This window comes from Manis javanica, chromosome 14 (genome assembly GCF_040802235.1).
Source record: "Manis javanica isolate MJ-LG chromosome 14, MJ_LKY, whole genome shotgun sequence".
NCBI classification, from domain to species: domain Eukaryota; kingdom Metazoa; phylum Chordata; class Mammalia; order Pholidota; family Manidae; genus Manis; species Manis javanica.
Window position 1 is genome coordinate 47,760,309 of NC_133169.1, and position 14,162 is coordinate 47,774,470.

Consider the following 14,162-nt stretch of genomic DNA (forward strand, 5'->3'; position numbering starts at 1 on the left):
GCACAACATACTGATTTGACAAATATATACATTACTAAATGTTTACCACATCAAGAGTAGTTATCCCCTGGCAACACTTAAAGAATTAGAGTATTATTGGCTATCGTCCTATTTCTGGACTTCCACTCCCATGACTAATTTATGTTTAAAATTGTAATATTGTACCCTGCCTTTGGGGATGCCTCTAGAGTCTATGGTTATATAATAAAAGGCTTATTATTTTAGTCTTGAGTACCTTTCTAAGTTTATTTCTGGTTTAAAAGATAAAATAATTTAAAAGACTTCAATATTCCCAGGAATGTCTTCGTGTCCAAGATGATATTAGATAACACCACGTCTGAACTTTGTTTGTAAAGAGCTCTGTGGTCAGAAGTTGGCCTAATCGGAAGCGGATGATGACAGTCCCGCAGAAGCCGTCTGTTTAAAGCCCTCTTTCCTTCCATCTCAGCCTGAGCCTGCTTTGCCCGTGGGAATGTCCCCGCTGACTTGAGCCCCTGTCTGAATGCCCGCTGACTCTGTGATCTGACAGCTCTGACCATCTCCTCACTGGCATGATTTTGCTGAAGGCAATTTGCTGTTTCACTGGCTTCCTTGGGAAACTTACACCCCCAGTGTGATCCCTGGAAGCCCGCCTCCCGCCGAGGGCTTTGCCCCCTTCCCTCCCTGCCGCCTTGGAGCTCTCACCCAGTTCCCCTGCTCTCCTTGAGAGGCCCCCCTTTGGACCTCTGCTCCTCTGTCACCCTTTCCCTGCCGTCTCATCCTTTCCCGCTGCAGTCCTGACCGTTACCTGAGCTCTGGGCCCCTCCTCACGGGGAGACTCTCAGGCACCCAGAGACACTCCCCCGGAGGGCCAACCACCATCTGAGAAGGAAAAAAAATGAATTGGAAATATAATGGATTCTTGGGCCACTAGTTTTTCTTGGAAGATGTCTCCTTGGTCAGTCTCCTAAAATTTGGTCCACCGCCTCCTTAAAATAACATTTCAGATCAAGGGAGGGACTTGAAATTCTCCTCCAGAAAATATTAGGAAACAGGTACCCTTCATTTTTCCTACTTGACAGAAACACAATTCAGAAAAAGATATGTTATGTGGAGAAAAGACAAGAACTAATTATTTCAAAGAAACCAGAGTCTCTATTACTAAGTTCTATTGACCCATGGCTGCAAAGTTGGAAACACAAAGTAGAAAAAGCTCTGCTTCCATCTTTTTGCATGTTTATGTATGTCTGCTTATACATATGTTAAATCTGTGTGATGTCTTTCTATCCACAAGTGGTGTTGCTAAATTAATTTATAAACTTTCTAAGAAGTTATATTCACAATTTCTAGAGATAAATGAGCATTTACATAAATAAGGTATCTAAATCTTTCAGAAATAAAGAATTTAAACGAATATTTTTAAAGTATACACTCTCTGAAGTGATCTTAGGTATATAAAACCAGTTTTAAAATTGTTAGTAAAATAAAAACACGTTTAAGTTTGATTTGCCAGCATTAAATATAATGTGAACATACAGTATGTTTTCCCTAGGTTTAGGAGATGAGCAGGCTTATGTTATTTCTACTTGATATTTAAAATTATAAAATTATAAATTATTCCTTTGAACAAAATGTACAGAAAAAATTGACTTCATGATACATGACAGGCACATCACTAAAAATAATCAAATGTTCATCTTTTTTTGGCTTTTACCTTCTGTGATTTTCTTTGTGCAATATTTACTTAATTTCTCAACAAAAAATGGTTAATTGTGATGATGGCATGAGTTGATTAATGTCTCATGAATCTTCTTTGAGCAATGAAGTATAATTATTTCATTACATAATTTTCAGTTGTATAGCCTTATAATTATATATCTGTATACACTGCAGTGATCACTACAAGTTCATTTACCATCTATCACAGTATGTGACGTCCTTCACCCATTTTTCTCACCCCTAACCCCTTTCCTTCTGGTATTTAGTTGGCTATTCTCTGTATCTATGAGTTGTTTTTATTTTATTTATTTATTGAATATTTTCAGTTTTTTTAGATTACAAGTAAGAGTGAAACCATATGGTATTCATCTTATTTCTGAATTATTTCATCTTACATCTGACTTATTTCACTTAGTGTAATAACTTCATATCCATACATAGACCTTGTCACAAATGATATGGTTCTATTCCTTTTTTTGTCTTGGTTGTATTCCATTTTATACATAAACCCCTTACACTTTATTCATTCACCTATTGATGGTCAAGTAGGTTGTTCCCATTTATTGCCTATTATAAATAATGCTGCAGTTAATACAGGGGTCCATATATCTTTTCGAATTACTGCTTTTGTTTTCATTCAGCAAATACCCAGACGTGGAATAGATGGGTCACATGGAAGTTCTATTCTTAATGCTTGATGAATTCCCATACTCTTTTCCCTAGGGACTACACCAATTAACAATCCTGGGAACAATTTTTATTCACATCCTCTTCAACATTTGTTATTTCTTGTCTTTTTCATAACAAATACTCAACAGAAGTTAAGTGACAATGTCACTGTGATTTGTTTTTGCATTTCTCTAATTAGTGATTTGAGCATTTTTATGTGCCTGTCAGCCATCTGTACCTATTCTCTGTAGAAATATTTATCCTGATCTCTTGTACATTTTTAACTGAAATGTATGGGATTTTTGTTGTTACTGTTGAATTGTGTGAGTTCCTTATGTATTTTGGATACTAACCACCTATGTAATACTTGCTTTCAAATATCTCTTTGTATTTAGTAAGTTGCTTCTTCATTTAATAATGTTTTCCTGTTCTGCATAAGAGCACTTCAGTTTAATGCACTCCTATTGTTATTTTTGTTTTTATTTCCTGCGCCTTTGGATTCATATCCACAAAGATGTCCTTAAGACAAATGCCAATTTACTACCAAGAGTTCTTTTAGGAACTTTCTGGATTTGGATCTTACATTCAGTCTCTCCATTTTGAATTAATTTTCTCTGAATGATCTAATTTCATCCTTTTACATGTATCTTTCCAGTTTGTTCAACACTGTTTACTCTAAAGCTGCCTTTTCTGCATTGTATGCCCTTGGCTCCGTTGTCTTAGATTAATTGTACATATATGTGTAGGTTTGTTCTGGTCTCTCATTTCTATTGACCTGTGTGTCTATTTTTGTAATAGTTTTGATGACTAACGTGTGTAATGTAGTTTGAAATCAGGGAGTGTGATACTTCCTGCTTTATTCTTCTTTGTGAATATTGCATTTTACCATTTCCTTCTTGTAATAAACTTCTATTTTCATATGACTATAACTGGAAATGGTGCTTGACATAATTTAAATTTTCTTGAATTTATTGAGACTTATTTTGTGGTCCAACATGCAGTCTACCCTGAAGAATGTGCCATGTGCATGTGAGAAGAATGTATATTTTACTGTTTCTGGATGAAATGTTCTTCATATATAAAAATAACTGAGGGTAGAATGGTGACTACCAGAGGCTGGACATGGGCAAAAGCTGAGGACAGTAATAATAAAAAGGGTAGAATGGGGATTTCCAGGGGCCAGAGTGAGAAGATCAATATGGTAACTACCTAATGGATATAGTTGGTTTTGAATCTGACAAGAGTTCATGAGATGGATGTTGGTGAGGATTGTACACTATGAATATATTTAATACCACCAAATTATACCTTTTAAATGACTAAAATAGAAATTTTATGTGATACGTATTTTACAAAATAAAATAATCTAAAGAATATTCTTAAAAGTTTATTTAAGAAATCTCTTATACGGTAGTCAACCTACTCTCTCTTAAAACATAAAGAACACTGATTTATTCTGTGTCTATAATTTTGCTTCTCCAAAGAAAAGTAATTAGAATCATGTTGACTTCTTTCACTTCACATGAGGCATTCAAGATTGATGTATGATTTTTGTATGCTCTAATAATTTATGCATTTATATTGCTGAATAGTATTCATTGTATGATTGGACTACGCTTTGTTCACCCGATCTCCTATTGAAGGAGTCCTTAGTTGCTTTCATCTTTGGTGATACAACTACTGAATCATTTGCAGGGTTTGTTTGGATATTAGTAAGTACCAGAAAACAAGTTTTACTGATCAGATTATACATTCATGTTTGGTCTTGTCGAAAGAAATGTTTTACTTCTGAAAATGATGGACTAGGAAAGAACACTTTCTGAGCATTCCTCTTCTCTGATAGAAAACAAATGTAAAACCCAAACTTAATATATGGTGTAAATACCTGATATTGTTGGAGAATGATCAGTAGCAGACCCTGGCAAGCAGATCATGCTCAATTGCAGGAGTAACATATAGGTTTCATCCATCTCAGCTTTAAGAGTCAGATGTGTGTAATTTGCACAGTAAACACAGCACTGGTGAGTGTCATACATAGATTGAAATAAAAATAAAGACATCATTTTATAGAGGACTAAGAGAATGTGTTGGTGGAAGAATTGTTGTACAAAATATGCTGAAGTAAATTATTCAAACTGAATAAAATGATACAAGAGGTATACTCCATTCCTGAGAAAAATTGTTAAATAGTATAAGAAATGAATATGTAGATAAGTGCCAATAATTCATTTTTAATTTTTGGACAATTTCCAACTTCATTTCTTTATAAGCTTTATAAATGTTTAAAAACTAAATATTTAACATGGCCTTCTTGGGTTTATAACACATATGGAAGTATGATTGACAATATGTATGATTCCATGTGATTGCAAATATTATTATATTTTCAAGAATAGTAGAATAATAATTTTAAGTGACTTAGCAAAGACAAGCATGTAATTCCTAGAACTGCTATAGGAAATAAAAATAGAAATCCAACGAAATTTAAAAATAGATTATAAATAAAATGTATAGGTAATCCCTAAAAATTGCCAGGAAAGATGAAATAGAGGTAAAGAAAAAAAAAGAAGAGTTGCAAACAAAAATTAACTGGCAGACTCACTAACTTTATTGTCTCAGACTGTGTCTTTGTTATTAAGAGGTATTGTGGTGCCATTTGTGGGGTACATGAGGTAGGAAGTTTCTATAGACCAAAAATTTTTACTTCATCTTAATTTATTTTGCTGGATTCAAAACAAGTGGATATGTAAAAATGAGTTTAGGGTCACTGGGCTTCGAAGTATAGTCATAGACTGCAGTGACGAAGTAACAAAATAGGGGCCAATAAACAGGGGCAATCATCAGCTCAGTTAGATAATACCCTGAAGATGCAAATCCTGTATTCAGTACTACATTTTCACAGGCTTTTTATTTGCACCATTATTTGTAGTTGCCAAATTTTAGAAAGTAGCTCAATGTCCAAACGGAGGATATTACTTAAGCTATGGCACATATAATACAATCAGTTATTCTTTGGTTTATAAAAGAGATGGAAGGCAATCTCTAGAACTGATCTGTAGTGATTCCCAGAAAATATTAAGTGAAATATCTAAGGCAAAACAGTTTTCACAGTATGCTATGTAATAAGAAAACATATGTCACTCTTCTTTTTTCAAAAAAATAAAACGTGAAAATAATCCATTAAACCTTGAGACTCGTTTCCTGGATGATACTGAGGATTAGAGTAAAAAGTATGGGAAGGAAGTGGAATTTCAATGATATGTATTTTGTTATTGCTATCACTGTTATTGTTTTCAAATATTTTTCATTATTTTTGGAAGGCATGTTAATTTTCCACCCATTAAAAAGTTGTCATCAAAAGTAAAGAAAAATTTTAAGTGAGTGCAGACTGAATCAAATGAAATAACTATACCAGATGAAGAGCAAAGCTATGCAGATAGATTTTTTAAGAGGAATTCATTCAGCATAACTTTGGCCAGAGCATCTTGAACATACATACTTAAGGTAGAAGGAAAAGAAAGAGGACTACAAAGAATCTTCAACTATTTTATGTAAACTGGTCATTATAGTGGTGTGACTAGGGATTAACTGTGTTATGCACATTTTAAGACTGTGAAAATCCAGAAATAGTATTTTTGATATCCAGGTTGTCAGTACAGAAAATGGAAGAAGTGAAGAACAGGAAAATCTAGTTGGAGTTGGATTGAAATAAAAAATCTCCAGTATGAATATAAATTCTGCCAAAAAGATATAAAATCAATGAATCCCCAGTAGCCATGACCAAAATTTGAGCCCAGGTCATTGTTTCTAAATACCATTTTTGCTTTCTTTCTTTTCTATTCATTGTTCTTAATCGCCCAAGAAACATTCTCCAGCACTACTCCACCTAAGCGTCTGTTCCCAGAAACCGTAACTGGCACACAAACATATAATAACCATGGCTCAAAATCCATTTAACAAAATAAAGATAGGTGGATATAGTGTGCTCTGAATTTTATTCAGTTTCATTTCTAAAATAATTTCCTGGAACTATGTAGTACACAATGGCATTTTGTTCATTATAACTCAAGTAGTTACAAGTATTTTCAAATAAAATAACTAAAAATGATTAATGCTAGTAAGACACATTAAAAGCCAAAGAAAAAACCCTCACAAATAAGCCAAAATCACCTCATTTTCAAATTCTCTCTCTTTAAAATTTAGTCCAGTTCCATTACTCTACACTGAGGGCCTTAACCAGATGAACAATAAAATGTCTTTTGATTTTTGTGTTAGATGACTAGGTCTACAGCAAGGATATGCAAAGCATAAGATCCATCTGGTTTGCCCATTTGCAGACTAAATTATGTTCTCCAACTTTGCCATGACCCACTGAATCAGGAATTAGCAATATCTGACAGCAATCATCATTTTTAGCCAAGTGCCCACATGCCCAAGTGATAATCATCAATTATAAAGTGGCAATCACTAGCCTATAGTCTATTAATAAGCGGAATTAAGGAACCATTTAAATACTCTGTTATTTTTCTACCCAAAGTCTGACTCATGTCCTTCATGGTGCATTCCAGAATGTTTTCTGGGGTGTGAACAGTTCTGCCTCTAGAAAATACCCATAATTATAACTCTAAGGCCTTAAGAGGTAATTATGTATGAAGTCTACTCAGAGGACTCGTAAGATGTTCTTCTTTGGGGAATTCTAAGCATCAGTCACATACTTTAAAAATAATTTGCTGTAGACACTTATTTTCTAAAACAATGATGTCAATTTTAAAATAAAAGAAGCAAATGAATTTCCTGGTTGCTTAAATATTTGTCTTTCCATGTTAAGAAACTACCACATCTTAGCAGTCATTTTTCAGTCCTCCACAGAAGACTAGAAATACAACTATATGGTCTAATCACAGAGAAATTCCAAAGGAAGATATAGTTCTGTTTTAATTCCAGGAGCTTAAGTGATATACTAAAGATTTTCACTTTCCAGAGTACTTGGTGGAATCATCTAAAAATAATCCTTCACAGGTGATTGAAGAACTGGAATTATTTTGAGGTATGCATTTCAAGTTTCTATTGGTAAAATGTTTCTATTGTTAAAACACTATTCCAAAATAATGATTTGTGAGTCTTAAAGAATTTTGTGAAATTTAGGGAGGACATCAACATGTTTTTTCACTCTTGTTCCTATTTTGCTAGCTTTCTGGGTATTTCTCCAGAAAATTGGAATAGGGTGATAAATGCCTTCCAAGCCATCTGATGTCTGCACTGTGCGTTCTTGCCACTCACCACGCACAGACTCTCTGCATGCGCCCTGGACTCCCATTGCCCTGCTCTGCCGCGCGAGCCCTGCTCCCCGAGAGGATCCCCCGCTGGTCTCCGGCCTGTGTTCTCATTCTCTTCCCATGTGGGTCGGTTTCAAGGTCACCCCAACAGGGAGCAATCGAATCATCCACCTCCAATCTCAGATAAATACTTTATTAATCTTTAAAATAATAGATTTTTCCTATTTTGAAGACACCTATCACCATTGGTTTTCTTTCTTTTTTATATGTATTTTTATTCATTATTGTCTGTTCCCTCACATTGACAGGAAGCTCTCAGTAATAAGCCTTTCAAAAAAAATACATCTCTACTAAACAGTTTGGTGCCCAATAAATATGGAGCACTTCCTGATATTTTCAATAGAGAATAAATAAATAAATTTGTACTAGTAAATAATAATGTAGGAAACATTTTGAACTCTGAAAGCAGATATCTGATATTAAAATAAACAACACATGACAAAGAAAACATGTTCACTCAGATAGGGGAAGAAATTTTATTACGGTGACTCTAAGATACACCCTTATAAAAATATCAACCTTTGGGAACATTTCCTAATAACAGCATTCTCTACACATGTGCATATTCAAAGAAATTAAAATTTTCCTAAATAATTCTTTCACACACATAAATAAAATGTTCAACATATGTGAATTACATGATCTCAAGACAATACAATCATTGAACATAGAATCATTTTTAATATTCCTTTCTTTAGACCCATAAGGTTAAAAAAATTTATTTGGCTATGTTGGATTATTAAATAGCACAAATGTGAGGTCATAATACTTAGAACAAAGGAGAATTGATAAATTGCTCCAGTTACACTATTAGGGATGATACCATAAAAGTCCTAAAGACAGGAGTTTGGATTGTTTGAAAACAAAGGTATTTTTCATTAATCATAGAACAATGTCACTATGATACAAATATCCATTGATATACAGTAAAAGTCCTGTATTTACTCAAATTATATTTTCTGGTGGCTAGTAAAGGTTGAGACTACAGGAGCAGGTGTAACTCACACAAAGACTATTTGACTGCACACATAACTCATGGAATCCCATTACTTTTTAAAAAAGGAAATTGTTAGTAATTCTTAAGTTATTTAAAGAAGGCATATGCCTCTTTTTCTCTGATGTTATTCTGGTAACAACATGATTCTTGTTAGAAAGTGTAAATTGATGTTCCTTTGCATATCTCCTTGTCTTGACAGGCAGTGAGGAGAATCTAGCATGGCCAATGTCACCTTTGTAACAGTATTTTTTCTTCTGGGGTTTTCTGAAGTCTGGGAGCTCCAGATTGTACACGGTGTGCTCTTCCTAGTGGTTTACCTGGCTGTCCTAGTGAGTAACCTCCTGATCATCACTCTCATCGCCCTAGACCTGCAGCTACAAACACCCATGTACTTCTTCCTGAAGAATTTGTCCTTACTGGATGTCTTCCTCGTGTCTGTCCCAATCCCAAAATTCATTGTCAACAACCTAACTCACAACACTTCAATTTCTATTTTAGGATGTGCCTCCCAAGTACTCTTAATGACTTCCTTTTCAGCAGGTGAGATATTTGTGCTCACTGCCATGTCCTATGACCGCTATGTGGCGATTTGCTGTCCCCTGCACTATGAGGTCTTCATGAGTGGTGGCACCTGTGCCATGATGGCTGCTGTTTCCTGGGCCATGGGGGGGTTCTTCGGAGCTGTGTACACAGCTGGCACATTTTCCATGCCCTTCTGTGGCTCCAATTTGATTCCACAGTTTTTCTGTGATGTCTCCTCATTACTAAGGATGTCCTGCTCTGAAACACCAATGATAGTTTATGTGAGTATTGGACTAGGTATGTGTTTAGGCATGTCTTGTTTTATCTGTATCATGATCTCTTACATTTATATTTTCTCCACGGTGCTGAAGATTCCTACCACGAAAAGTCAGTATAGAGCTTTCTCCACATGCCTTCCCCATCTCATTGTTGTCAACCTTTTTATGACAACTGCCTGTTTTGTTTATCTCAAACCACCTTCAAACTCACCTTCAGTTACTGAGAGGCTGCTTTCTGTGATCTACACTGTGGTACCTCCAACAGTGAACCCTGTAATCTACAGCCTCAGGAACAAGGACATGAAGCAGGCTCTGCTGGGATTGCTGCATAGGACACATGGCCAAGACTCTCACTTCATGTAATACATCCAAACATCCCCAGGGACAGAGCGCTTTCAGATCGCTGGACATTTTTTCTCATCATTTAACTTATTCATAAATTTGGGAAAGACTGAGGAAAGAACACAGTGTCCTAAGTGCTCAAAAGCCTGAATGACTGTTGCAAAGTTCAGAGAATTGAATCCCGTCAGGCTGACACACGGGGGTGTGTGCGCTCAGTTGGTCATTTGCAAGAAATTGGTCCTCCCTTTGCGGCACAGCTCTGAAGGAATTGTTTCTCTTTTTATAAGTTTTGATTTTTGGTCATCTTTCAACTCATTTTCTCTATTTCATTAACTGAAAACAAAAAAAATATTGGGTTGCTTCAATGAGGACAGTACATGAAGCATTTGATCTACAAAGGTGAAATTTACTCCTGACTTTCCTGAAGGATCTGACTGTCTAGTGCTGAAGCAGAACAAAAAGCAGGCAAAATTAACATGGTGTGCACAGGGCCATTTTAAGATTGTGCCCCTATCAATAAACAGTCCTTTGGAGGGACACCTGAAGCAGAGACAACACCCTGGAAGAAGGTGATCAAGTTATCAATGATAAATAGTGCCCTCCCTGGTGAATATTATTTCCTGGAAGACACCAGGCAGAGGTCTGAAGCTGTGTGTGTGCCTGAGCGTTTAGTTGTCTATAATTCAGAGAGCCTTTTACCTCTACTTGAGCCATAGATAAGGTATCTAAACTAGGTCTGGAAAGAAGATAGGATATGTGTTAAAATTATGGAAGTAGTTCAATTGAAGATGAGCTACTCGCTAATTATTCCTACGGTGCAAAAGATTTTTCATTATGCAAAATGTAATCCATGTATTTTATGTGTTATCAAGTAACTTTCTTGGATTTACATTGACTTTGTTCTGTCCTTAAGGTAAAAAAATACACTGTTTCAATCATGTTATGTTTTTCTGCAATGTGATACCAGTGTTTGTTTCATTGTCACTTGGCGTAAATGTATGATTCTGCATTGTTTCTCAGTCATGCGACATCATTTATCATGTTCCCAATACCCTCTGATAACTTTTGATTCTTACCATACCAATACTAGATATTGTAAAAATATAAGATAAAATAAAATTGTTGTTTCTCTTACATATAAAATTATCCTTAAGATTTTCCATAGTCAATGGAAATAAAACACCAAAAAATTTTCTTTTTCCTTAATGAAAGACATATGTAAATATAATTAATTTCATGTAAAGTTTCACCATGTGTCAAGGTTACTGTCAAGGAAGATTGTCACCACAGAAAAAAATTATTAGGTTGTCCTCAATTAAATTTGTTGTGATAAAGTAGAACTGGTTTAAATATTTCAGAATTTGAATTCTTTATGAAAATCCTTGGAGATACTTCAGTTCCCTCATTGTCTATAATATGTTTTATTATTAGAGAAAACACTGATTAAAAAGTTATTATATTTCCTTCAGAAGAATGGCAGCTGGTAAATAGAGAAACAAAGATACAGTTAGAAAAGTCATAATGTTTAATCATCTATATCATGATTAATCCAAGCGGTGATCCGCAGTGGGCACCCCGACGGCAGGAGGAGCGCTGTGAGGGAACGAGGTTCTCACGTGACAGTGACAACTGGGCATTCTGGATTTTCAAACAGAAGGAATTTAGGAAATGACAAGGGCAGGAAGGAATTTCTGATCTTCCTATGAAGCAGATGATGAAACACTTACATGAGAAGGTGCCCTCTCTACACCCAGAGATATATATCTCTCACCCACCCACCCATGCCAACCCTTCCCCCTTGGTAACCACCAGCCTCTTTATCCCCAGAGACGGGGAGGAAACTGTTAAACCAGCCTCACGAAGTCCTTCCCAGTGTGCGGTCAGCTCAAACTTTTGTCCCATCCCGCCTCTCCACAGTATCCTCCTCTTCACCGAACCGAGCATAAGGACTCTCAGGTTTCACCATTTCTTTGAGTCTTTTTTTCCCATGGAGGAAAACTTATATTAAATAAATGTGTACGAAATCATCTTTTTACAGAGGTTCCGGTCAAGCACTTCAAGGGGGGAGGGAAATGCACTTTCTTCCACTACTGTTTCCGGCACCCCAACAGGAATGGCCGGGACACCCCACTGGAGAGTCCGCAGAGAGGCTCCTGGGAAAACTAGAAGAGGACGGCACAGGCTAACACCTGTTATCCAAGTCCGCTCTTCTGGATCTCTGCCTTAAAAGTTCTGTGCATTGTGGCTCCTGTCCCTGTGACTCGGGGGGCGCCCACGCGCTCTGCAGGTCCTTCCTCTTTCATATACAGTCACACCTTTCCTGTGGCTCTTGAGGACTTGTCTTTCTTTTCCTCCTGCCACGGACGCCAGCTGCCTTCTCTTGCCTGTGCAGGAGGACAGCTGTCAAGTGGGGGCTTTATTATACGGCCAGAGAGAAATGTGAGCTACACCCCATCTACAGGTAACATCCTACTCATCCTGGCAGATATCGGGAGAGGTTGTCTATGTCTTTTGGCTATCTTTTAGAGTGGTTTAGAACCTTCATAGAAGTGCATTTCTTAATTAAAATTTAGCTAGTATACAATGCTGTGTTGGTTTCAGATGTACAACATAGTGATTTGACCAACATATACATCACCACATGTTCAAAAAAAACTGTGGTTACCACGTGTCACCAAATAAATTATAATATCACTGACTATATTCCCTATGCTGTACTTAAATCTCTATGAATGTTTTATTTTATTTCATTGAGGTTTAGTTAATATACAATCTTATGTTTCAAGTATAGAAATTTGTGATTGAACAATTACACACATTATTAAATTATCACCCCAAAGAGTGTAGTTACTATCTGCCAACATAAAAAGGTGTTACATACTGCTTTTCCATCCCCAATACCAACTAATACTGTGATTGAGATTTTCTGCCTCTTTATCCCCCTCACACACCCCACCCACGCACCCAGGCCAACACTTCCCCTTTGGTAACCACCAGTCACTTCTCAGTGTTTGTGAGTCTACTGCTGTTTTCATTTCATTTTGTTTTGTTTTTATATCCTACACGTAAGTGAAATCACATGGTATTTGTCATTCACTGCCTGGCTGATTTCATTTGGCATCATACCCACTAGATCAAACGATGTTGTTGCAAATAACAGGGTTTCTTTCTTTTTTATGGCTGACTGATATTCCATTGTGTATGGACTACTTCTTCTTCATCCATTCATCTATTGCGGGGCATTTTGGTAGCTCCCATATGTTGGCTATTGTAAATAATGCAGCAATAAATATAGGGATGCATATATGTCCTTATTTCTCAAGTGAGTCTCTTGCAGTCAACATAGATGTGAGTCTTGTGTTTTTATCCATACAAGCACTCCCTGTTTTTTTGATTGGCAAACTTAGTCCATTTACATTTAAAACAATAAAGCAATAATGAATAGTATATACTTATTCACACTGTTCATTGTTTTGTGGCTATTTTTTTTCCCCAGAATCAATGGCTTTTATTTATTTTTTTAAGTGTTTATATTAAGGTACATACAATAAAATACACAAATTTTAGTGTTTAACTCCATAAATTTTGATGTTTATACACTTATGTAACCATCTCTCAGATCAATATATCAAATATTGTCACTGTTGTTCCCCCTTTTTGTGGTTGTTTTTGTAGATCATCTCTGTATCTTCCACTGTTGCAAAACACTGTGGTTTGATGACCTTCCTTGTTATGTATAGACTCCTTTCTAATTTTCATTTCTGTATTTGCTGTTAAGTTTTTGTTCTTTGTGGTTAAGGTAAGGTTCACATAAAATATTCTACATAAATAACTGTCTGTTTTAAACTCACAAACACTGAATTTAAACATATTCCAGCATGTTACCTTTCTACTCCTCCCATTTTATATTTTAATGATGCATTTTTCTTTTTATGCAATGCTTCCTTTAACTAATTTTTGCAATTTTAGATAAATGTCCTACTTTTGCCTTTTAACTGTTATACTTACTTTGTAAATGATTGATTCACTACCTTTATCCCCTACTTATCTATTACAGGGAGGTTGGTACTTTTGTATGTTTTCTTATCATTAACTAATTTCTGTTCTTTTTGGCTTAAAGAAGTCCCTCTAAAATTTCATGTAGGGTTTTTAGTAGTGATCTACTTCTTTAACTTTTGCCAACTTTAAATGCTCTTAATCCCTTCTTCAATCCTGAATATTAGTCTTGCTGGGTAGAGAATTTTTGATTGGGAGTTTGTTTGCTTCCTTTCAGCACTTTGAATATGTAATGCTGTTCTTTTTGGCCTGTAAAGTTTCTGC

General features: G+C 35.8%; 1 protein-coding gene across 1 annotated transcript; it reads left to right on the top strand.

Annotated features, from left to right (window-relative positions):
- The first annotated feature begins 8,918 nt into the window (after nucleotides 1-8,918).
- LOC108410028 (olfactory receptor 14A2-like) lies at nucleotides 8,919-9,863 on the top strand. The gene has a single exon (XM_037022752.2). It carries the CDS (start codon nucleotides 8,919-8,921, stop codon nucleotides 9,861-9,863), a length of 945 nt encoding a protein of 314 aa, XP_036878647.2.
- Nucleotides 9,864-14,162: the final 4,299 nt, after the last annotated feature.